Consider the following 26,588-nt stretch of genomic DNA (forward strand, 5'->3'; position numbering starts at 1 on the left):
TTGCAATATCCCCAAAATCAGCAAGACATATTCTTCCTGTTCATCGTCTCTTCGGGACGATTTAGGTCCATTGGACCACCCAGTGACAAAAGTATTGGCTGTGGTCTCAGAGCATTGAGACCACACAACCATATCGTTGCAACGCTGGCCCCGCCTCAGTGCCATTGTAACTTTGTATGGTCACTAAATAAACTCTTGTAAGTCGAGGACTACCTGTATTGCATTAAAAGCCTTATTCCTGCCATATTAATCTTTTAAGAGAATTGGGCTACAAAGAACAGTATAAAGCAAGTGTAACTGTATAATAAACTGTATAATGTAATTGTAACAGTATAATCACTGTAGGTTTATAGCGAACAATAATGGCTGTCTGGGGAATCCTGGGAGTTGAAGTCCACACATCTTAAAGTAGCTGAGGTTGACAATGACTACTTACTCAAAGCCGCTAAACCCTAAAGGCCTGATGGGAAAGTCGTATTCTAACTCTTCTTCAGAAAGCTGTAGGATCTCACACCCTCACATGCCCAGCCTTCTCATCCTGGTTCCAGGCTCTACTTCTTTAAGGGTTTTGGATTATTTCTTCTCATGAGCATTTCATTCTCTCGTCTCTTTATGATAACTCAGCCACTCTTGTCTTCTCGCCTTGGGGGAATTTTCTGGTGCCTGTTCCCAAGAACCAGTTTGGGAAAGGGCTGGGAATTTCCTTTGGGAATTGCTTCCCACAGGGAGATGGATGGGGAAGGGGCCTTGAAGCTTCCTGGGCCAAAAAACCCACTAACTTCCTACTAACCGCTTTTACAGCTTTTGGTGCGGACATTTTACATTATAGCACGTATCCTCTTGGTTGATTGGAACTCAACAACCCACGGAAATAAGAACAAGAACCAAATACAGGTGGTCTCACAGCAGTAGAAGAAATCTATAGCTTTTATTTCCTTCTGTTACAAATGATGGAGAAAACAAAACTAAGCAAGGATGTTTACCTGCCAGGTTACTCAGACAGATACCTGCAGCATTGCTTAGGTACTCTGCTGGATTTAAACAGTCCGTGTGCTTGAATGAATCTTGAGGCTATTGGCAAGATTGTCCTAAGGGAGGAGCAAATCCAGGGGATTTTCAAAGTGTTGAACTACAAAACATATCACATAAACCAGAGGTGGGTTCCTAACAGTTCAGCCCAGTTTGGCCGAACTGGTAGTGGTATGCCGGCGTGGGTTGCAGAACCAGCAGCAACCCAGGCTGGCTACGCCCCTGAACCAGTTCCCCAGTCATCGCTGGTGCCACCGACATCTTTTTTTTTTTTTAGTTCTGCGCATGCGCAGAACAATTTCCATTGAACTGTGCATGCACGCAAAGCATGCGGACGAGCAAACCGGCAGTAACACTGGCTAGAATCCACCCCTGACACAAACCCATGGGTGGCTTGGCTGGGCAACTATGGATGTTGTAGCCCAAGAGGACAGTTTTTTAGAGACTTTGGCTGAAACACAAGTCCCTGGAGTGCCATTCCACTTAGGTCAAAAAGATGGGCTTTATTTTATCACATCTCTGCAGTAATGTAAGCGATGCTGAAGGGTTGTGGTCTTCTGTTGGAGCAGCTGGAACAGGAGGACAGAGAAGGTCTGAATCCTTTTTCCTCCAGTTCATACAAGGAGAACTTCTCTGGCATGGCTTGATTGTCTTCTTTTCACACATTAGCGTAGATAGGTTGGTCACTTAAGGTGGAAAATCTGAAGGACGCATAATCGATCTTTTCTGTGTTTTTAGAAACCTAGAAGGTTAACATATAGCACATATTACTAGCTACTAGTTACTAGAGTGATCAAAAGTATTTGAAAATGGGTCAGAAAAATGCTATTGGTGGTTTGCCAACAGGCTTTTCCCTTAACTATGGTTGACCAGGTTAAGGTCAAGCTGCCAGGATTTACATGTCAACCATACTGGCTAGATTCATACAACACATAATGCCATGGATTATGCAGCTACACTTCAGATTAATAGCCAGTCATAAACACATGTTCTGTAAGATTTTATGTTGTAATGTTTCCACTGTGTTAGATAGTGAAGGCGGTTCTTCCAGAATAGGGAGTCTTCTTCCAATTGCACATTTAGAAGTCATAACTCTAAGCACCCCCATTCCATTACCCTACCATTATACGTTGTACGTATTCAAGGGAGTTACTTGAGATCAAATCCTATCACCAGTGGGACCTTTTTCTCTGAGAAAGACTCCCTGCAGGGCCTCTCCACAGCTTTAATCTCTAGGTCCATGATGGCGAACCTAGGGCATGTGTGCCACAGGTGGCACACAGTGCCCTCTCTGTGGGCATGTGAGCCATTGCCCTAGTTCAACTCCACTGCGCATGCGTGCATGCCTGTTGCCAGACAGCTGGTCATGCCGTGCATGAGGGGGGGGGCAAGTGCAGGGAGATATGTGTGCGTGTGTGGGAGGCTGGGCACATGTGGGGGGATGCGTGCACATGCTCGGGGGAAAAGCATGTGTGGAGGTGCTGCATGCGCATATGCGGGGGGACACACGTGTGGGGGGGCGCATGCGCATTGCATTTTGGGGATTCAGGCACTCACTCTAGAAAAGGTTAGCCATCACCGCTCTGGGTCATTGGCAATGTTTAAGTCCATTTATTTTTGTCTCAAGAAAAGTAACTTCAAACCACAGTAAAATAGTTCTCTATTATTGAAATGCTGTGGTCTATGGAGCCTTGGAACTATCTATTTCCCCACCTCACAGAATCTCCTGGCTTCAGGTCTTTCCAGTAAATGTGGAATTTTGGAAAGAAGTTATGGGGAGTCTCTAAAATAGCCGCCATAATTGGTGTTGATATTGCCATTCAGAAAGACCCATCTACCAGGATATAATCTGCTGAAGTTGCTCTCATGCCAGCCTCAGCGTAACCTGCCTTTGTTTACCTGAGTAGGTGAGCTCAAGTCCAAATAAAGGACCAAATGAGGCATTTGAAGGCAAAACGGAGATTCAGATGATGAACACGAAAGCATGGAATGCTCATAACTGCAAAATTCTTAATGAAACTGCATTCAACTTACATAATTTGCACATCTGAACTGTCAGAATGTATTAGTAGCCAGGGGGCACGATGGGTCAGCGATGAAAGACACTGAACATGTCAGCTGGAAAGTTGACAGCTTGAATTTGATACCCCCATTGAGCAATGGGGTGAGTTCCCATTCTTGCCCCAGCTCCTGCTCACCTAGCAGTTTGAAAGCATGCAAATGTGAGTAGATAAATAGGTACCACTCCGGTGGGAAGATAACAGCATTCCGTGTGCCTTTGACATATAGTCATGCTGGCCACACGATCACTGAAAATGTCTTTGGACAATGCTGGCTCCCTCAGCCAAGAAATGGAGATGAGCACCACCCCTTAGAGTCAAATATGACTGGACGGGGAACTTTTACCTATTAGTAGCACCCTAAAAAATCTAGATATGTCAGCCAATTGTGGTGCAGAGATTCACTTTTAAGAAGCTTTTTGGAACCTCTACAGAAGGAAAGGCATGGGGAACATCTTTCGACTGATCTTCCCAATTTCTTGCTGTGACCAAAGAAAGAGGAAAGAAAAACAAATAAGATGATGGGAATATTCTATTTTACAAAGCCTTTAGCGTAACACTGGGCAATTCCAATAGTAGGACAATACTGTGGTTTGAGAGTCACATGGATACAACTTTAAGGAATTCCAGAATTGCAGAATTAATGGCCCGTAATATTTTAACTCCTTTTACATTTGGTCAAAGGAAGGTTGTCTTTTGACGTTTCATTTGTCCTTTAAACTCTGTAAACATTTTGTGGACCTGGAACAATTAAGACTGATTTGGCATTCCATATACAGATATGACTTTTGAGAGGCCAATTGTCAGAAAATAAGCTGAGTTTGGTTGCAAATTGGTTGGGTGAAAGTTTCCCAGGCTTAATTCCCAGGATGAATTCACCAATCCTTTGGGTTTTGTTTATTTGAAAAAAAAATCACAGTGAATTTGTTACCAATGTACCAAATATATACATGATAAACACAATTGCAAATGTAATAGATAAGAAGTATTAAAAGCATTAACAAAATTGAATAACAAAAAGCACCTGAGACTTAGAAGCAAAAGACCGAGTTGGTATTACAGTTGCATATGCCACTTCTGTGCCATCTGTGGCTTGATCAGATGAAGGAGAAACCTAAATTAAGGGAAAACATGTTGCTACTTAATTTGGTTTGCCTTGTACTTCTCTTATCTTCACAGTACCAGTTGGAACATCCTTAGGCTGACATTTATATTAATTATGTTTGGTCTGTAATGTATTCTCTTTTGGTGGGTCACGGTACCATCCTGTAGCACATATTGAATAAAAATGTGTTGGTTCCATAGAATTAAAGGACATTACTTCCATAGACATTGTGAATATGGAAACTATTGATTTTAGTGATAGCCTTGAAGATAGGAGATGCAAGGGGTCAATCAGATGCATCCTCCAAGGGAATTCAAACTCCAATGGTGGGGATGTCTGTTTCTTTGATTAGCCTGAATTCCTAATCATAGAAAAGCTTCTAAGACCTCTTAGGTTCCAAAACTTGCCAGAAGTTGAGAACGAAGATCTTAAGGAGATTATGACCACAATACTAGCAGAATATATTAATAGAGATAAGCAACAGCTTCGGTGGGACATTGATCTGGTTTATAGGGTTAACTCAGCCTATGCAAGAACACACAATGTTCCAAGGGAAGTTCATGTCAAATTTCTTAGAAAAACCACAAGAGATGAGGTTCTAGGAGCTCAAAGGGGAGGACCATTAAAATATAAAGATAAAGAAATAACCATTCTTAAACAGATCCCAAAGAAAGTAAGAGATAACAGAAGGAAATATTCCTTCTTGGTGTGTGTGTGTGTGTGTGTGTGTGTGTGTGTGTGTGTGTGTATATATAATGGGGTTTGGTTCAGGTGGTTGTTTCCAGAAGGCATGTTGATTTTTTTGGAGGGCAGCCGAATTAGAATCAACACAGTAGCGGAAGCAGAGGCTTTCACTAAAAAACATAGTGCTCTCTTAGGTGAAATGGGGGATATTGCACAAGAAACAAAGGAGGGAGGGGCTGAGGTGGACAGGAGGGAGGACGCAACAACTACAAGACTCAGATCACAAGTGATTTGGAACACTATTGCAATTGTTGCTACAATGTACTTTCATGGAAGTGATACAAAACAAATGGTTGAAACATACTGATGATTTTGTGTTAAACTTAAAACTGCTAATACTTATGTAAATGTTGATATTTTTCTATCTTCGTTTGTAAAAGTTGCAAGACCTGGGGGGGCTTCTCCCCCCCCCGCATGATGTAGCTGTCAATATGTTTTATAACCCTATAACCCCTTTTCCTTGTAAAATTGTTAAAACTAATACAAATTTGAACAATAAAAAAAAAGCTTCTAAGACCAACTGTACTGAATTCTGATTCACTGTTGGAAATCAGTGGCTGGATGTGTAGAAATGTTGAGCTTGGTGCATGAAGTAGCATCTCATTTCCACATAGGATATGGGGAAATAAGAACTCAGGATACCCATGTAAAAATGAAAAAGAACCAAGAAATAATACACAGACACACAGGCCACCAGGAAAGGGAGGAGTTTTCTTAAGGTGCTGTTAAGTTGTATGACTCTTAAATAATGTACATCTCTTTATTTTGAACTGACAGCCTTGAGAGTTGTTTCTCTCTTCAATGATTTTTTTTTAAAGTCTGATAGTCAAACAGTTTTAGCTGTGCACTGATCTTCAAGTACTGAAAATTTTCAGGAAAATGTAGAAATTGAGACCCAAGGCTATAAATAATCTTTTATGACTCAAAAGTGAATCCAAGATTTATTGATAAACCCCTATTCATGAACTTATCTTTTCTTATTTTGGAACTGTGCCCTGACACTCAGGTTTGTGATTCTGTAAACTCTGTTTCGGAAAGGCTTTGTCATCTTTAAATGTGACCCAAAGGCCTAGTGATTTCCTTCGTTAGAAGAATTTGAGTTCCTAGATATCTACCTCTTCCATCTTCTTAGACGTACCGTATTTTTCGGAGTATAAGACGCACCCTTTTCCCTCAAAAATGAGGCTGAAAATCTGGGTGCATCTTATACACTGAATACAGCATTTTTTGCCCCCCGAAACCCCACCCCCTTCACCAAAATGGCTGTGCAGAGACTTTAGGAGGCTTATAGAGTGCTCCTTGGGGCTGAGGAGGGCAGAAATGAGTGAAGAACGGGCCATTTTTTGCTCAGTTTTGCCCCACCCAGCCCCCAGGAGCACTCTATAAGCCTCCTAAAGGTTATGCATGTCCTTTAAAAAAAAAACGGGCGCTTTTTCACAAAAAATGGGCTATTTTGGGAAAGTTTGCAGAGTGCAAAAACTTTTTTTTAATTTGCCTCTTCAAAATCTTAGTGCGTCTTATACTCCAGTGTGTTTTATACTCCGAAAAATATGGTTAATTGAATTATTCTTCTTAAGCCCTTCAGATATATTTAGCCCAAAATACCGACAATTATCTGCTCACATAGCCATGCTACTGAGAATTCTGGGAGCTTGAGTTCCAGAAAATCTGAAACGCATTCGTTTGGGGAATGCTGGATTAGCTGACACCTCAGTCCTTTCCAAACATAAAAGGTTCAGATAGGGTTTCTGGCGTCATTGATCCAGCTTTTTATGCTGGATAAGATGGAATGTCTTACATGACTTTAAAAAGTGATCCTCCATAAATAAGTTCCAGGTCAACTCCTGTCCTCTTAATGTCAATGTGCTTGGATGTATGCCTGTAAATTTTTTGAAATTGCTTACCGTAGATGGAAGGACATCCTTAGAGTTTTTGGTAGCTAAAAAACAAACAAACAATAAAATAGCATTAGGGCATTGCTGCAACATTCAAAGCAGCAGCTTTGGAAAAAAATGTTAGTCATATGGTTATTATTTCCTTCCTTTGCCCAAGTTAATTTTTATGATCTAACCAACTTTTTTAAAATTAGATTTTTCTCTCGGGAAATTACATTTTTTCAAATTATGGCGTTAGGCAGCTGTTATTCAGATTCCTGGTTTTCTGTAATTAGAAACAAGGATCAGAAAAACAATTCCTTCATCCATTCATTCAAATTGATAAAAGATGCGAAGGATTTTAAAGATAAATATTGTGAAGAAACCAGAACTCTTTTATTAGGATTTATGGACAAGAAATTAGAAAAGATTCATGGTAGATTGGTTTTGTATATGGTAACAGCAGCAAGGTTATTGTATGTTCAATGATGAAAGAACAATGATATTTCCCACAGTGGAGGGATGGATAGTCAAAATGTCAGAATTTGCTAAGGTAGCAAAGTTGATCTATTTGGTCAGAGAAAACAACAAAACTCTTCTGAAAGTCTGAAAACCTTATATGGACTTTTTGCTGAAAGCAAACCAAAATGATATGATAGTTTACGGATTCAGAGAGGTGAATTAAATGAGAGATTTGTATAATATCTAAGAATGAGAAAGGATTCTAAGATTACAATTCTCTATTGAAGACAAGTTTGAAAGTCATTTTATTTAGTAACTTGTGTCTTTTCTTTCTTTTTCCTTGCACTTTTTTCTTTCTTTCTTAAAGATAAATCCTTATGTAAAATTCTTAATAATGTAATTTTTTTAACAATATGTCTCCCCAGCCACCAAACATGGTTCACTCCCAATTTAAGGAATGAAACAATCAAGATGCAAATGCTTTTGGCAAATTTCTCACCTTTTTTCTTCTTTAGCTTCCACATCAACAGCGTAGTTCCACCTAAAATTAGCACCAGTAACCCAAGAACCACAGGTAGCAGGAGCAGGAGATCAAGGTCGCTGCAGGGACAGATATCAGAAAATCAGTGAGATTGCTGGACTACATTCCCTTCTGGTTGTTTGCCACATACGTAGCTCTGGATGTTATTTAAATTAATAAGCTAGATTCATTCAGATTGGATGGCACTGGGAACTTCTACCTCTGAGCAATCCTCCACGGAAAGATTAGGCAGAGACTTTCTACAAATGAAGTCTCTTAATTCTAAAGAGAAATGTTCATTTTGTCCCTACTTCCACTGCTATACTAAGAGTTAATCTCTTGGTGTGAAAAATCCATATAGGCTTTATTTCTAATCCTTACACAGCTCGTTTTTCTTGCCCTGCGGATGTCCTCCACATAGAGGGCCAATTTAAAATAAATGGGGGGGGGGGGAACTTATCCATAAATATTGGAATTGAGGTTCAGTATGAAGAACTCCATATATACTACTTTGTGCTACCTCATCATTTTTTGCACAGGCTGGATTTAATAGATTTAACAGATTTAACAGAGTTGGAAGGGACCTTGTAGGTCATCTAGTCCAACTCCTGCCCAAGCAGGAGACCCTACACCATTTCTGACAAATGGCAGTCCAATCTCTTCTTGACAGTCTCAAGTAATGAAGCTCCCACAACTTCTGAAGGCAACTTCTGTTCCATTGGTTGATTGTTCTCACTGTCAGAAAGTTCCTCCTTATTTCTAGGTTGAATCTCTCCTTGGTCAGTTTCCATCTCAAACATGTTGGAAACCACAAACAGAGGTCATGCCTTATAAGTTAGAACAGGACAGTCACCATTTTCTGAGGGCAGACAGCACACACTGCCATTGCAAAACTGAACTCTTGTTTCCCTGCCACAGTTTAAAAATAATCTATTTCTCTTATGCTGCTTTGAGTTCTCTATTTTGATTCCACTAACCCCAAGAAACTCACAGGGGCCGAAATACTTGAGCAATTGTTTCATATCTAAAAGCTTTTTCACATTTGCTTAAACCATGCAGTAGCTAAAAGCTTTTTGCCTCGTGCAAGAGGTTGCCAGTATGAAACCCCAGAGAATTCTTTTTAATTACTATTTTTCCCCTTTCAGGAGCTAGCTATCTTTCTCTAGTTAACACTAGAAGGTTGCACCATTCCCTCAGTCTCCAGGGAAGAGAGAGACCGGTGCTAACTTTCACATCCTTTTTTTATTAAAAAAAAGGCCTCAGCTTGCTATGAAAAACTAGCTAGCCAGCTGAAGGAATGAAATTAGCATATGTGTTTATATTATATGTTCTTGCTGGGTTTGAAATCACCAGCCTCTTACTAGCCAAAATCCTTAATCCCAGAGCTATTTTAGCAGTTTTGGGAAAAAAAGTAGGCATCTAAAAATGCTTAGAGTGGAAATTTATTTATTTGTTTATTATTTACATCCTACCTTTATTATTTTTGTAAATACCTCAAGCTTGTGAATGTACCATTTCCCTCCCTATTTTCACAACAACAAACCTGTGAGGTAGGTTGGTCTGAGAGAGAGAGTGATTACCCCCAGTCACCCAGCTGGCTTTCATGGCTAAGGTGGGACTTGAACTCACGGTAACTTTTTAGCCTGTTGCCTTAACCACTAGATCAAACTGACTCTAAAACATCCAGCTAAGAATTTTGCAGAGAGTTGTTGTACTTGCATTTATGTGTATTGACTTTGTGTATATACCTTTGTGCATATAAATCAACACTGTGTATTTAATTTAATTGTACTTTGTTTAAATACATTATTTTACAGATAGAGGTGAACATTTGTAGCAGTGGTGAAATTCAAATTTTTTTGCTATGAGTTCTGTGGTAGAACCAGCTTGGTGGGCGTGGCAGGGGAAGGATACTGCAAAGTCTCCATTCCCACCCCACCCTGGGGCCAGCCAGAGGTGGTATTTGCCGCTTCTCCGAACTGCTCAAAATTTCCGCTATTGGTTCTCCAGAACCTGTCAGAACCTGCTGAATTTCATCCCTGATTTGTAGCTCAGTGTTGAAATGAAGGGTCCTTAGCACTCTCTGAAGTTGGTTGTTTTCTTGCAGATGTTTCATTGCCCAAACTAGATAGCTTCATCAGCACTGATGGGGTTTGGGTAATGAAACATCTGCAAGAAAACAGCCAATCTCTGAGACCACCAAGGATCCTACTTTTTCTACATACAGTATCTGCATGTTATATACATACAAAAGGATGTATGGGTGATCTGGCCACCAGAAGCAAAGTGATTGGCCATTTCTTTCTTGGAACAGAAAGGTGGGAGGGTCAACAGAAGAGGAAATTTTCCAATGACAGATGAGAGCCACCTGCTGTCTGGGCTAAATATTTTGAAAGCTTTTTGGAAAGTGTATCAGCCCGCATGCATTTTTTAAAAGAAAGCTTAAAGTTCAGTTGCCATCTGCTTAGAGTAGGGGCATCTGAAATGTAAGCAAATAAATATGCCCTTTGTTACGTACGGACATACATTGTTAAATTTACATGTTTTCGCATGCTCACTGGGGATTGGTTGCCCAAACCCCGGGAAGTTTAAACAACTGTCATTGGCCAGCTGGTCTTCTGGAGCTCCTTAAAAGGTGAGCTCCAGCAGCCCAGCCGGCAGAGAGCAGTCACTTACTCTTGCAATGAAAAGTATTGAAATTCACTTGCGCCTCTCGCCTGCTGCTTCTCGCCGATCTAACACCCTTAGATTCGGCTTTCCTAATTTCCCTCCCGTTTTTGAGGAGATAGAGACAGAGTCCAGGGAAGGTATAAAGTACCATTTAGTTGTACATTGTTATCGTAAATCAATCTTTCCTTAGATTTCATTAAGTGGTTTTCACTGTTCATTTGTGTTTATTCTGGTGTTTGGATTTTTAGGGAAGGCGTGTACTTTAAGATTACATCTAGGGCAGGGGTGTCAAACTCAAGGCCTAGAGGCCGTATCCGTCCTGTGGGGTGCTTAGATCTGGCCCATGAGGCCGCCCTAGTAATATGGGATAATATAATATGGGATAATAGGAATCTTAAATATATGTAACTGTCTTTATAATGGAGCATGTTAAGAGTTCTGTAAGAGGAAAGCTTTAGTTTGAAGATTAAGGGTTTGCAAGAGGAAGCTTAGTTTGCAAGTGGAAGCTTAAATCACACCTCGCCAAACCGCAATATTGAAGACAGAAAACTAGATAGCTTTGCGAGTACCTGTGACTTACTAGAAAAACCACATTTTATTTTAGCTTTGAGAGAAGGAAAAGGGAGGGCTTGTGGGGGTGTGGGGAGTGTGGGGGGGGGCCCTGTAAGATCTATAATAGTTTTGCAAACAAATTATTCGGGATTCAGTCTGTGCTTCCTTGTGTTGCGACTGGATCTATTGCGCAATAAACCTTTTCTGTTTGATCCTGGAATTCTGTGTCAGTTCCTATATTCCATAATACTAGAAACAATAAAGGACCGCCCTGCAGTGCCTCCGCCAGCAACAACAGAGCTTGGGAGCCCGATTTCACTGGCAGAGTGCTTGGGCCACCACACGCCCCCCCAACATAGCTGGCCACGCCCACCCTGGTCACGCCCACACGGCCCGCTGAGGTCAAGCAAAACCCTGATGTGGCCCTCAATGAAATAGAGTTTGACATCCCTGCTCTAGGGAGATGTGGTGGTAAAAAGTTTAAAAACCCCTGCCTTGTAAACCTAAACTTACCTATTTGGACTTATCCCTGTAGTTTTAGTAGGGAAGGTTGAGGTGGTGGAAAGATATCCCGTTGTTGTTGTAATACCGGTAGGTGGCGGCTCTAAAAAAGAAATTAAAAAAGTACAAACCCATAATTTTCTAAGCGATGCTTGCATGGTCTTAAAATTATACCAACAATGTATACTGACAATGATGGACCTGTCACTGCTGGGGGAAAAAATTCCAAGCTTCAGAAATAAGGAGTAACTTCCCCCTGGGAGGTTATTTTCCATTCAAATTGGCTACAAGTATTATGCGAACACAGAAGATAAATGTAAAGATTGATGATGTGTCGAAATCTATCAGGAGGACCTATTGGTGCCTGGGGAGGTGGGAAGGAACAATTTGACAATGAAAGGTTCAACAGACTTACTTACTTCTGCCTGGCTCCTGGAAAGGAAGGTGTGGAATGATGGAAATTATAATATTTGTTTGCAATCATTCCCCCCCACCCCCTTTCTGATCTAGGTAGTCTGTGTACTTTGGCAGAGAGTAGCAGTTCCTCCAACTTTGGAAATAACCCCACGAATGAGAATAAATAAACTGCAAATATAAACAGCAAATATAAATATCAGCATGCTAAAAGGTCTGTAGTTTGTGTTCTCATGGAAAGGCTTTTTTTAAAAAAATAGTGTTATACCAAGAATATTGGCAGAGAGGGAACTTACGTAACCAGTTTCCTTCCCTTATTAAAATGCTTTGCTACTTCCTTCAAATTTCAATGTGGCTCTTAAACTTTTAGGACTCTTTTCTATTTTGAAAAAAATTATGGAGGGCAGCAAAAGAAGTTTATGTTTGTTTGTATGGGTTATGTTTATCAATATTTACAGAATTTAAATTAAAATGGATGCATTTGCTGCCATAGCCCCATCTCACAAGTGTTTGATGGGACTTTAATGTTGTATTGTTTTTCAACATTGCCTGACAAATTATTTCAATTTGCACAGCCCTGAGAGGGTCTTAAGGGATCCCGAGGGGTGCTGAGATCAGATTTTGAGAAAAACCAGCTTACATAAACTGTTAGGATGATAGCCATGCACTCCTGAGCTGCTTCTGCTCCTGTGCTCAGGGTAGGAAAATTGACGTCCCTCAACACCATAAGCCCAGGGAATTCTATTGCCAATTCAGCAACTACGGTGGGAATACATTATGTAGCGGAGATTGCTGGTGGGCCGTCCCCCTTCTCTGCTGTCCTATTAGGCACGTTTTTGAGGCCGGGCACATGCTCAGAAGGTGTGCACAAGAGGAAAGCAAATGCGCAGAGGGCTGGGCGCATACGCAAAATGTGTGCAAGTGTACAAAGCAAGCACCCAAGGGAGGGGAACCAATGGTAAAAATAAGTGAAACCTACTACTGAATGACAGCCAACTCAACTCATTCCTAGAACCAAATCATGAATAAGTCTCACATCTGGTTATCTGCAAGGCAGCATCCCTAGCAGGTACCAGAGCCAAAACATGATCCAATGGAAAGCAACAGCCTCCCCTGATTAGTGCATCCATATCAATGGCACAGAGGTTGAGCAGTCTGTTGAACTGGAGACAGTACGTAAAGCTGGATGCATCGGAAAAGATCACCCCTGCACCCATCAATTTTGGTGGGGAGGATGTACATGTCCGCCCACAGGTTCTACATGTGCAAGCCACATAAAATGTTTTGGAATCTTCCAACATGCCTACTGCATTGATAAACAAGTAAGCAAACAAATGGAACAGTGACAGAATGTAGCCCCAGAATCTCAATCACTATAAAAAGAAAGCAGATTTCTACTGTCTTCCCAAGTTTAGCTCTCTGCGGTGAGGAAGATATATTTAACTAAGGGAAAGGTGCAGCTTGGATGTTGGAAATAGAAGGAGTTATGTAGTAGAGAAACCTAAGCAGGTGGCTTTCACTTTTTCAGACTAGGCAAACTTTATAATACAGTACATCCTCTACCGAGTAATCCAAGAGATCAGAACTGGAGTTCCAATATTGGGCTGAGGCAGAGAACATGCCATGAAGGATTCCAGTTTACTACTGGTGCTTTACATTTTCCTGGCGAAATTCTCTCCTTCTGTTTCTGCTGCCAGCAACCTCCATGATAGAAATCAACATTCTCATCGATCAGATATCAGAGGGGCAAAAGCGTTTTTTTCTGCAGAAATGCTGCTGGACATGAGAGATTTGCTCTACATTACTCCTAATCCAGAGGTGGGAGTCATACAATGTAAATTCCGGTTTGGCCAGAATTGAAAATGTGAGTGGGCGTGCTTTCCGTGCATGTGTGTGGCATCAAACACACGGCAATTATATAAGGCGGGATAGTGCTGGGGCAGACCTATTGGTCGGAATTACTGGTTCTCCTGAACCGGTCCGAACCGGCAGCAGCCCACCTCTGTCCTAATCCACTACCTGGCACTGCATGCCATTGAAAAAAAGTGTTTCGTTCTTCTCTTTCCATGTAGCTTTCTTTGACTAATACCAAGTGGGTGATCAAATATTTCTCCTTTCTCAACTAAGGACAATTCTGCATGGCAGATTTAAACTGCTCATCTTCCAGGCTGAAATCAGATGGAAGTTTCATTTTAAGAAAGCACTGCTGGATTTCAAGCTTTGGTAAAAAGGGCAGGTAGGATGTTCTGTCTGATCACAGCCCCCAATGGGCAGAGTCTCCTGCTGCTTTATCCACATCCCATCTGTGCTGGGAAGAAATCCCTATTGCCTTCTTTTCCACAGGCCAGTCTTTGAAGATATGTTCTTTCCACTGGAGGTCCTTTCATATGAACGTCCAGGAATTGCCTGTTATACTGACATCTTGAAATTTGGTGCATAAGCAAAACGCTACAAGGAGAAACCAGAAGAACTTGTGTCAATCTCACCCCAGTTCCAGGAAGGAAGGAAGGAAGGAAGGAAGGAAGGAAGGAAGGAAGGAAGGAAGGAAGGAAGGAAGGAAGGAAGGAAGGAAGGAAGGTTGGTTGGTTATCTGAGGGACCGTCCCTTGCTGGTCACATCTACCCAACCACTAGAGTGGGGAGTCAAGGAATGTTGTGGATCCCCTCCCCGAGGGAGATACATCTGTCGGGACCCAGAAGAAGGGCTTTCTCTGTGGTAGCTCTTTCTCTCTGGAACATCACTGCCCCAGACATTAGACTGGCCCACACTCTAACACTCTTTTGGAAGGTGCTGAAGACGTGGTTCTGTCAGTGGGCCTGGGGAACCCAGAGTGGGATGGAGCCCATTAAATGGTTTGTATGAATGTGTGTTGTTGCCGGGATGGGGGTAGGGATGGGGGGGTTATTATTTTACTAATTTTATTCATTTTCCTTTTTATTCTTTTTATTTCTTTTATATGGTTTTTATATCCGTGTAAGCCACCTTGAGTTGCCATGTGCGAGCAGGCAGCAATATACATGTTCACAAATAAATAAATAAATAAATAAATAAATGAATGAATGAATGAATGAATGAATGAATAAGGAAGGAAGGAAGGAAGGAAGGAAGGAAGGAAGGAAGGAAGGACAAACCAACATTTCACTTGCTCTGTGAAATTCACTGGTGAAAAAAAGAAGAAAAAAAGGTCATGGGAAAAGAAATCCCTGCAGCTAATTCAGGAAATGTAGCTGAAAGAGTTATACTGAGTTATTAGTTAATGCAAGTCTCCTTGAGAGGCTTTCACCACTGTCTCTCAGCATCTAGACTGGGTTGCCTTTCTTGAGATGAATATTCAATGTATCCCCCCCCCCTTCATCTTCCTTCAGTACTTGATAAAATGACTCACCTATGGTTACTGTAATAACTGTAATATTTACTTTCCAATTGGGATCAGCACCCCAGGTTCTTGTTATGGCACACCAATAAATGTCAGCATCTTCCTTTGCGATGTTCTCCATTCTCACTGTGAATTCAAATTCCGTTTGATTGTCCTTGATAACAGTTCTGTCAGCTCTCTGTTCTTTCTCATTCCCGTCAGTCTGAACGACGTTTTCACATTTATTCCAATTAGAGCCTCTGCACCAGTACTTTTTGTAGTTATAATAATCTTTTGTATATTGACACTTTACACACAGCGTCTCTCCAAGTGAAGCGTTCAACATCGAAGGGCCTCCAACGATAGACGCCAAACCTGAAAAAGAGGAACATCCAATATCAAGCAGCCATTCAAGCCATTATCCTCTGTGCAGGTGGAAAAAGTGGTTTTGCTGTATAAAGAACCAAAACAACAACATCCAACTTCAAAGAAGAGAAGTGTTTTAAATACTTCTGTCCCATAGAGAAACATTAGTTTTACTCTGTGGAGTCTTGACTTCCTCTGATGAAGAAATGGCATGCAGATTCATTCTCTATTACTAAAACAACTGATTGATAGGTATGTTGGAAAACTAAAAATCAAAAAGTCTTTGTTTGGTATATGGAGATCATGTAAATTAGCAAAATAAATATAGAAATTTAATATTCTCTCTCTCTCTCTTTCTGTGTGTGTGTGTGTGTGTGTGTGTGTGTGTGTACAATTCAAACAAAAGTAACATCAGCTTAATTGTGTTCCTCCTTAGGTCCTTCAATATAGCCGTAGAAAGGAGAAGGATACAGTATTGTCATTCTAGTTTATAATTTCACAAATCAAATTGACTATAATTAATATTCATTGTAATTTGCTGAATTAAGCCAGATTCATGAAGTATGCTTTGATCTTGACCTTCGCTTGTTTCGAGGAAATCATAATTCAAATTAGCCACTGATTTTGGCTTGTATGTCAAATCAAGCTGGGCCTAATTTAAAAAACGATGTTCAGAACTTTTCCTTGTGGTTTGATCAGAGAAGGTAGGAGGGCATTTAAGCATATCAACCCATGGCTAAACGTCTCACAGAACATAGGACTTAATTGGAAATCGGCAATACAATTGCCGATTGTATTTTTTGCAAAGGAGTCCCCCATCAGTCAGAGTGAGGCAGACTAATCCCTGGAGCTCTTTTCTGTTATTTCTTTGAAATCTGACGGCCATGCTGAGCTGCCAAATTGGATGGCATTCTGCTAAAATCAGCAGCAAAGCAGTTTTGACAGCTATTTCATGCGCTAATTTTAATATAAACATGCAGGACTGCTTCATTTAGGTCTGGGCAAATTAGGTGTCTTCATCTTGACATTTTGATGGGTTGAGTCAAAAGAAATCCCCGATATTGAGACTGGGTAGCTGAAAAAAGAAGGAAACAAAACCAGCTTGTAGAATTTAGTATGCTGTAGGACAGAGATGGCGAATCTTTTTGGCACCAAGTGCCCAAACCGGTGTGCACGCTGAAGCATCGGAAACCCGAAGACCAGCTGGCCTGTGCATGCATGCCTGTTTTTTTGGCCATTTTGGGGCCATTTTTCAGGCCATTTTCAGATTGTTTTACAGGCTGTTTTCAGGCCGGTTTTAGGCCATTTTCAGGCTGTTTTTCACACCATTTTCAGGCTCTTTTCCAGGCCATTTCCAGGCCTGAAAAAAAGGCTGAAAACGGTTCAAGAAACAGCCAAAAAAGGCCTAAAACAGAGTTGGCCTTCTATTTTTTAAAACCCAGCCTGAAGATAGCGAGTGAGACCTCACTGAAACGTTGCCAAGACAATCTCAATATGTGTGTGTGTGTGTGTGTGTGTGTGTGTGTTGTATTTGTGCTGATAAATAAAGGGAGACTAGTATAGATCTATTTCAAGCTATTTAGCTCTCATCAGCTAGCCATACCCTTACTGGGCTGATGAGAGCTAAATAGCTTGAAATAGATCTATACTAGTCTCCCTTTATTTATTTATCAGCACAAATACAACACAAATGTAACAAAGGCAACATTAAAAATATGGTTTTCTGCCTGGATGGTCTCCTAGAGTGAGCCGAAAGACAGAAAAGGGAAGCAGTGTGTTCCCTCTCATATTTGGGCATACCAGGGGTTGTGACACAATACACACACACACACACACACACACATATATATGTTATATTTGTGCTGATAAATAAATAAAGGGAGACTAGTGTAGATCTGTTTCAAGCTATTTAGCTCTCAACAGCTAGCCATATATAAAAAGGCAACATTAAAAATAAAAATATGGTTTTCTGCCTGGATGGTTTTCTGTAATGAGCCGAAGGACAGGAAGGGGGAGTAGTGAGCTCCCTCCCATATTTGGGCATACCAGGGGCAACATTTCGGCGAGGTCTCACTCGTCATCTTCAGGCTGGTGTTTTTTGGCTTAAAGTGTGGTTGGAGCTGCCGTCTTTCTACAAATCTTAGTGGGGGTGATTTATAGAAAGACGGCAGCTCCAGCCACGCTTTAAGTGAAGAACACCAGCCTGAGGAAGGCGAGTGAGACCTTGCTGAAACGTTGCCAAGACAATCTCAATCTTACATGGGAAAAGACCCGAATACAACAAGACCAGCATACCTACACCCGTGAAAATCTATGAAAACATATACTGTATACACACGCGCGCACACACACACACACACACACATTTGATTAAATCCTCTTATAAACTTTTTTCATAAAAGAAACAAGAGCATTCATGATTTGTGCTTTTAATTATTAGAAAAAAGTTAGATAACAGAAAAAATGAGCTCTTTTTTTGGTAGCTCATACAGAGTTAATATTGTAATTGTGCTTATATTTGCTTCAGAAGAAATTGGAAATTTCTTCTTTCTGTTTATTGTTCCCTCTGCAATTTTTTCCTTTTTTCTCCTCCCTCCCCCCCCCTTTTTTTTAAAAAAAGTTTGGGTTAGTTTTTATTTTTTTAATGAATTTTAATAAAAATAAAATAATAAAAATATGCTAAAGTAAGCTGGCCCTGGGGGAGCAACTACATTTTGACTTTGGGTCTAGGACAATTCGCTGCCACTGGATTGCCACAACCAACTCAGCACCCCATTGGCTCACCACCAACAGCTCAATGCCTTGCTGCCATTGGCTCGCCCTGGCTGGCTCACCACCAACAGGTTGCCCCAAAAGAAAAGCCCTCATCTGCAGAATTTGGCTTGGTGATATAACAGTACAGCTATCTCACCTGTACTGAATTGTCCTGCGGGGTAAGTTGCCTGGGGTGAGTCATCTTGCAGCGACTTACTCAGGGTGAATCACCTGGGCGAGTCAGCCAGGATGAGCTGGTCAGGACAAGCTGGCAGCAGTGGGGCCAGCAGGAAGGACCCAGTAGCCAAAAGCCAGGGTGACCCGGTGGTGGCAAGCCAATCCAATGGCGGCAAATTGTCCCATTCTGTTTCACTTCAGAGGGGCAGGATTATCCATCTCCGAACCATTAAATATTTTAGCCATTTTGATGTGAACTCCCGTTCCGAAACAGATGACCTAAAAGGGAGATTGCTGTAGCATCCTATGGATTGCAAGGACCAGTTTCTCTATCAATGGAAGGTAGATCTGGGCCACTCTGAGTAGATGACTAGGCCCTCTGTAAATCAGATTGTTAAAATGTCAATGCAGAGTAGAAATGAATGCCTTAACATGCAACACACTTTGATTGACATTGTAGTAGCCTTAAGCACTCTGTAACTTATAGCGTCAGGACTATTACTACATGGATTTGACAAGCAAGCAGCTAATTTTACAGAGGTCCTAGTTTAGTCATTGGGAAAATCAAAAGCTACAGAGAGAAGGGAGAAAGTTTGCAGTAGCTGAAAGAAGCCTACATGCATGTGACACAAGTTGTGTGTATAGCGGGACTAACATGGGGAGGAGATGAAAGCACTACTATCTCACTGGATCTGGGGGGAAAAACCAAAATTAGTTAGCCCTAGCTGTGGACTGGGAATAAAGGGATAGATCATGCAGATGTGTCCTTCAAGAACTTTTAAGGAGGCATCCTATTATGAATTGAATATATGTAGTTGTGTTAAGCCCTGCTAAAGTGAAACTAACTTTCAGTTGACCTTAACTAAGGGGTGAAATCCTTCAGGTTCTGACAGGTTCTGGAGAACCAGTAGCAGAAATGTTGAGTAGTTCGGCGAACCGGCCAATACCAACTCTGGCTGGCCCTAGAGTGGAGTGGGAAGGGGGATATTGCAATATCCTTCCCCTGCTACGCCCACCAAGCCACGCCCATAGAACCGGTAGTTTTAAAAAAAGAATTTCACCACTGCCCTGTTAACTTCAACTGTTTTGGAGGGAAACTTAGAACATTCATATTTTGGGCAGGCTTTTTCAAGTATTGTGATTGGTTAAGGCCCTGTGAGCCCAGAGTATAAATTACAGGGATTTTCCTGTTGTTCCACAGTTCCAGTTTTGAGTCAATAAATGCTGTTGTATCTATGCTGGTCTGTTCTTGCCTACTGAAGCCCCACTACACAATAATCAGTTGGCTGATGTTTTGGAAAATGGTGGATGAGCCCTGTGCTTAGGCTATTTTTGTTCCTTTAATGTAGTTACTGTAAAGCAAGTGCAGCTATGAATATCCAAAAATCACATTCTTTACAACACACAAGGGCTTCAATCCCATGCACCTTATCAATTAATAATAAAACAGCGATTAGACATAATGTTTCCCATTTGTTTTTGCCTTTTGGGGAAGTCACGTCAGTAAAAAGCTTCCAATGTCTATTAGCGATGGAAGCTAATCTCTTATGTGGCTACGATTCTAATCTGTGATGCAGTTGTCTGAGAATCATACTTTCTTAGCTTCAAAAGGAAGGGTGAAAAGAAGGGATGGTTATACGTATGTTTTTAGAACAGGTGAATATTTGAGAGAAAAACCTTCAAAATCACCTTCCACTAGAAATAACAGGAGCAAATATAAAATATCCTACATTGTAATTTTACCATGCCTTCTTGTGGTACATGAAGCCAACAATCACATAACAACATCAACAAACTATCACTGACCATTCCAGACTGTGAATATCTTTGGTTCTTTTCAACTTCAGAATCCTGGACTTCCCCCCACCCCCTTTCTACACTTCTGATGGAAAAGAAATGTATATTCAGACAAAGTTATTCCTCATTTGGGAGGGTGGGGGAAGGAGATCCTTTCTCTCCCTGTCACGTATAGGAAGTCCTTGACTTACTACAATTCATTAATGACCGTTCAAAGTTACCACACTACTGAAAATAGTGACTTGTGATCATTTTTCATGCTTATGACCATTACAGCAACTGACTCATATTTGTGAAGGTTGCAATATCCCAGGATCTCCTTTTGCCACCTTCTTACAACAAAGTCAATGGGGGAAGCCAATGGTAGGACTTGAATAACTTAACAACCGGTTCTCTGGCTGGGTAGGTGTGGCCAGTTGATCATGTGATTGGGTGGGTGATGTCACTCATCACACCCAGCCCCGCCTCAAAGACAGAGGCATGATTCAGACGGGTGAGGCTAATTCCACCACTGCCCCTCCCATTTTGGGGGCATTTTCAGGCCGTTTTGGGCCATTTTTGCCCCACAAAATTGGCCTTAAAATGGCCCCCCAAATAGCCTGAAGATGGCCCCAAAAACAGACCAAAAATGAGCAGGGGTGGGGCCAGCCAGTGGTGGGATTTTCCAGTTCGCAGAACTACGCAGAATAACCACCGGTTCGCACAAACTGGTGCGAACCGGCAGCAGCCCACCTCTGGCCGGGAAGCCAGATTCCCTTAACAATTGTGTTACTAACTTAACAACTGTAGTGATTCATTTAATAACTGTGGCAAGAAGGATCATTAAAATGGGGCAAAAATCGCTAAATAAATGTTTTACCTAGCAACAGAAATGTTGGGCTCAATTGTGGCTGTAGGTTGGTGACTATCTTGCACTTTCCTTCCTAGCTCTGTTTCACTTGGCCAAATTCATGGAAAGGTTTTGTAAGATGTTTTGCCAGCTTGCTGAGATGAAATACTTCACAGAATGGACAGTAGGTGGAATTGTTTTCTTGAAAATGCTGGCAAAAGGGAAGTAAATTCTGTCCAATTTGATGGAGAGGAGAGTCAGCCGACCAGCTGCCCTTCTCAGATTTCAACTCTTGCTAAACTAGGGCTGGGTCCTGAAGGACTGGCACTGCTCAAAGAGCAAACCAAAGTCACCCTAGCCATATCTGAGCCTGTGTAGGGTGAAGTCAAACTGGGGAACACATAGGTTGCTTTTCAAGTACACTGGAGATGTTTGGCAGTTGGAACAGATGTGGTGCAGCAATGCTCAGCAATTGGAAACCTGGTGGAACCAATAATTTGGAGACAAGCAAAATAAGGAACTTCAGCATTCACCTAACTAGCCACCCTGCCAAGCCCCATCCTGTTATCCACAACCCAGAAACACTTTGCAATCACATCGCTGACTCAGCCATTCAGAACAACTGCAATCCCAAAACAAAACCATTAAAAGCCCACAAAGAATAGTATTTGGAATAGACTGACCAAATTGCAGGATTAGAAGATGAAAAGACTCCAAAAGCAGAACTTGAGAGGAACAAAGAATGACCACATACCGTATCCAGCAAGAGAACTTCCCTCATGAAAGTGTCATAGGAAATAAGAACTAACGTCTCAACTAAGCCAGTAACCCTCATGAAAAGCTATCTTCAAAATGTTCCCAATTAAAACTTTGAAAACATTTGAATGCTGGTACTTATCTAGAACAATATAATACCATGATGGTGAACCTATGGTACGCGTGCCCAAAGTGGCACATGGAGTCATGTCGCCTGGCACGCACAGCGTCTCCCGTTCCTCTTCCGGGTTTCTGGCACACATGCATGCATGATGATCAACTAGCCTTTGTGCAGGGGGCAGTGCCAGAAGCTGGAAGGGCTGGTCTTCCATTTTCTGGAGTGAGCATGCATGCCCGCCAGTTGATTGTTGCATGCATATGCGCACCAGTAATTGAAAGTCCAGCTGGCCAGAGTGCATGTGCCTGCCAGAAACCAGAAGAACAAATGGCTCTGCACATGCCTGGCAACATGGCTCCACATGCCATTTTGGGCACGTGTGCCATAGGTTCGCTCCTCTTCCCAGACAAGCATGCACAAGCGTGCTCCCTTTTCAGCACTTTGTGCAGAAAAGCTTCGCCATCACTGATATGGTAGAAGCCTATAATTTAGTTTTCATTAACAAGGTGTTCAGAGAGCTGTTAGAAGGGAAGGTTCTGAATGTCATTTTCCAATTAAATTGCTTCTCCTACACTGTTGACCCTCTCAGAAAATGGAACAGACACTGTTGCTTAAAACTGTAGCTTAAAGTTCCGGATCAACCACAAAGAAACAACACCAGCTATTCAAATTCTTCATTTCAATCACCCAGATCTTGCCATTTCTTATGCTTTTTGCTTAAAAAAAAGAAGAGAGCTATACTGCCTTTGATCTAGTTTAATCTAAACTCCTTGGAAATAGCTGCCCATAAGAAATAAAACGAATGTTTCTCTTGAAGGGAAGTTCTTCTAACATCTGTCCATTATATCTCCACGTGTAATGACTGTTGACTGATGTTGCTGCTAGTACATTAAGGAAGGAAATAAATTGTTCAGAAATGAGGAAGAACGTTGCACAGAAATATTTGTACCCAGACGATACGCTGCTTATGGAATGTTTATATTTTTAAATTTTAAAAAAGCATTTTAAAAACATAAATGAAATATTTTGGGGTGGAATTTTATACCACTCTGTATAATTACAACATATAATCAATAAATGCAAACAGTGCAAAGGGAAAAAGAGTTAATTGGAATCTTCAGTAGTAACTATGAGAGGGATCTTAGAGTTCTAATGGACAATCACTTAAATATGAGCCAGCAAGGAGCTTCAGCTGCCAAAAAAAGCCAACACTAGGCTGCATGAACAGAGGGATAGATTCAAGATCACGTGAAATGTTAATATCACTTTATAATGCCTTGGTAAGGCCACTCTTGGAATATTGTATTGTAGTTTTGCTTGCCAGGATGTAAAAAATATGTGGAGATTCTAGAAAGAGTGCAGAGAAGAGCAACAAAGATGATTTAAGAGGCTGGAAGTTACAACATATGAAGAACCATTGCAGGAATTGGATATGTCTAGTTTAATGAAAAGAAAGACATGATAGCAGTGTTCCAATATCTAAGGGATTGCCACAAAGAAGAGGGGGTTAACTTATTCTCCAAAGCACCTGAAGGAAGAACAAGAAGCAATGGATGGAAAGTAATCAAGGAGAGAAGCAACCAAGGAGAAATTTCCTGACAGTGAAAACAATTAAATAGTGGAACAACTTGCCTCCAGAAGTTGTGGGTGCTCCAATGCTGGAAGGTTTTTTTAGCAGCAATTGGACAACCATTTGTCTGAAATGGTATAGCGTCTCCTGCTTGCACAGAGGGTTGGACTAGAGGACTCCAAGGTCTCTTCCAATTCTCTTATTCTGTTATTTTGTTATTCTTTAATCGAGAGAACATTCGCTTGTGACATCTTACCACTATTAACTCATAACACTTCTCCCCTTTACGGCTTATCTGATGCCTCACATTCTAGGAATTTGCTGAGACATCTGGATCCAACTATCTCTCCCTGTGGCGATCCCTTAGTGTAAACTAATATAAATCTCTCACCTTTTAGGAAGATATCAGAAAGGAGGAAGAGTCCCACGGTCAGGTGTTGCTGTAGCATGCTGTCCTTCACTGCACACTCGCATTCTCCTTTAACTTCTACCTGTTGGTTTGACTGCCATCAAAGATCTCTTCAGATTAGCAATTTCCCCTGTCGTTTGCATATTTGAATGCAAATTGATTTACCATTACTTCTGCTTTTTCCACCCAGTTATGAGAATTATTCTTGCTTGTGATGAAGAAAGAGGAAGCAGAAGTCTACCACCAAATTACAACTCCAGTTTTTCGAGCATCTTGTCTAAATATTAAAAGGAAGGAAAGACAGCCGTAAGAGTGATCATCCTGAAATTTTTTCGGCAAAATCAGGATTTGGGAAACAGCCACTTTCTCTGCACTGAGAAAAGCCATGCACTAAGAGGCTTCTTTACATGACAATAACATAAAATAAAATAACATAGTTTTTGAAAGTGGAAGTTGTTTGATTCCGTAAGCATTTCCTACCCTTTCTGAAAGATTGTGACAGCAGCACTGACGGCAGATACTGTATTCAGAGGAGCATGAAGATCTTATTATATGCAAATACTAAAGGGGGGGATCTAAAATATAAAGAGTCTGCAGCTACCAACTGTATTAACTTGCAATCCTTAAAATAAGTACAGAAGACCTGAGGACTTCAGCTTCTATGTAGATACGGCAGAGGCAAATACTATAGGTATGCTGAAAATAAACATTGGCAAAAAGGAGCAGAAGGAGTAGCATGCTTGGTGACAAATAACAGATTTTCTAGAAATTTGACAAGAAAGTCTCTTCAGTAGAAAAGGCTTCATATCCAAGTCCCCTGAAAGCCACCCACACAAACAATCTACACAATTTGCAAGGACAGAAATTCAGCAGCTTTTTTTTTAAAAAAAATACCCTTTTGAGATTAGCCTGCAACCCACTGGAATAACAAAGAGCAGAAATAAATTACAACACAACACTTCTCAGCACAATGGATACTAGTGCAAGTTCAGCAAAAGTACAAGTCACGCTAACCACAACAACACAAACATTGCATCCCAGAAAAAAAAAGAAAAGAAACCAACTTGGAAACTCATGTTGCTCCAACCACCTGGAATAATCACAGCGTATGAATCAACCAAGTCCCCACAAAGCATCCTAAACAAACTCAAAGAGCCAATATCAAAATAAGACAAAATAGGAGTTGTTAGATCTGGGCAACGAGAGAACAGACTGCGGACACGAAGTGACTTAACAGCTCTTTATTAGTAGTAGTAGTAGTGATCCAGCTTGCTCTGTGGTCGGAGGGTTCCCCTTTTATAGTACTCGGGTACGCCTCTCGACCAATCAGAGTAATACCTGTTTCCCGCTGTAGCAGCGGACCAGAGAGGAGACTTCCTCCAATATATGTTAATATCTAACACCCCTCCCCTCCTAGACGGAACGTTGCGGTTAGTAACATAGTCCTTTAGGTACGTTGGTGTTTGTCTTACTCGGGAGGAGCGTCGCAGTTCGGGTTGGTTAGAAGTAGTTGCAGGATCGGTTGCTTTCTCTGCTTCGCGTTCGGGGGGTTTCGTGCTTTCGTTGCTTGGGCGTTCCGGGGTCTGCTTGCTGACGTTGCTTGGGGTTTGCTCTGCTTCGTGCTCGGTCCCTTGTTCTGACCTGGGCTCATAGGTGTCGTAGTTCTCTGCGTTGGGGCTCTCGAGTGGCTGACTTTGCGTTGGTAGGTAGCTCTCGTCTTCAGTTCGTAGGTCTGAGTGTGCTAAGCGACCCCGAAGTTGATCGATGTGCCTTTTCCAGTTCCGCCCATCTTCCAGTTCCAACAGATACGATCGTGGACCCGTGATGCCAATGACCCTTGCCGGCATCCACAACGTCCCCCCTGCATAGTTGTGGGCGTATACTGAATCCCCTATGCTAAAACTCCGAATTTTGCTTGTGGAGTCTGGGGGTGCTGTGGCAGAGTAATTTGGGTGAAGACGGTCCAGGTGAGACCGTAGACGGCGGCCCATGAGTAGCTCAGCGGGGCTCCTACCCGTCGTTGTGCTGGGAGTAATGTGTTGGATCAATAGGTAATGGTCAATGCGTGTTTGCCAATCACCTGGACCCATCCTAGCGAGGGCCTCTTTTGCGAATCGTACCATTCTCTCCGCCTGTCCATTTGATGCCGGATGGAATGGCGCGACGAGGGCGTGCCGAATTCCCTGACCTGCTAGGTATGTCTCAAATTGCATGGCCGTGAATTGGGGCTCGTTATCGGAGACCAGGAGGTCGGGCAGGCCATGAGTGGCGAAAAGTCGCCGTAGAACCTTAATGACTGCCTCTGCCGTGGTTGAAGTCATTAGGACTACTTCTAGCCATTTCGAGTATGCATCCACAACTATAAGGAAAGTCTGACCTTGGAATGGCCCTGCGAAGTCGATGTGTATTCGCGACCAGGGTGCTTTAGGCTTCTCCCATTCTGTGGCGGGCGCTTCCGGGGGTGCTGGTCGCGATTCCTGGCATGGGTCGCAAGTGGCCACCCATTCCTCTATCTCTTTGTCCATG

General features: G+C 41.8%; 1 protein-coding gene across 4 annotated transcripts in view; it reads right to left on the minus strand.

The window, feature by feature from the left end:
• Positions 1 to 618: 618 nt before the first annotated feature.
• The window catches only part of CD300LF (CD300 molecule like family member f), a 116,402-nt gene continuing 90,432 nt past the window's right edge, over positions 619 to 26,588 (minus strand). For 3 of the 4 annotated variants that reach the window (XM_081966560.1, XM_081966559.1, XM_081966561.1), the window contains 6 exons: positions 15,317 to 15,661; positions 11,530 to 11,620; positions 7,774 to 7,874; positions 6,843 to 6,877; positions 4,114 to 4,203; positions 619 to 1,771 (listed from right to left, as the gene is read on the minus strand). In XM_081966560.1, coding sequence (XP_081822686.1) covers positions 1,688 to 1,771; positions 4,114 to 4,203; positions 6,843 to 6,877; positions 7,774 to 7,874; positions 11,530 to 11,620; positions 15,317 to 15,632 — 717 coding nt within the window. In that variant the 5' untranslated portion in view covers positions 15,633 to 15,661 and the 3' untranslated portion in view covers positions 619 to 1,687. Of the gene's footprint in view, positions 1,772 to 4,113; positions 4,204 to 6,842; positions 6,878 to 7,773; positions 7,875 to 11,529; positions 11,621 to 15,316; positions 15,662 to 24,044; positions 24,456 to 26,588 lie in introns of those variants that run through there. The other variant, XM_081966558.1, reaches the window with a different exon arrangement.

Source organism: Natrix helvetica (genome assembly GCF_964273705.1).
Source record: "Natrix helvetica genome assembly, chromosome: 1".
NCBI classification, from domain to species: Eukaryota; Metazoa; Chordata; class Lepidosauria; order Squamata; family Natricidae; genus Natrix; species Natrix helvetica.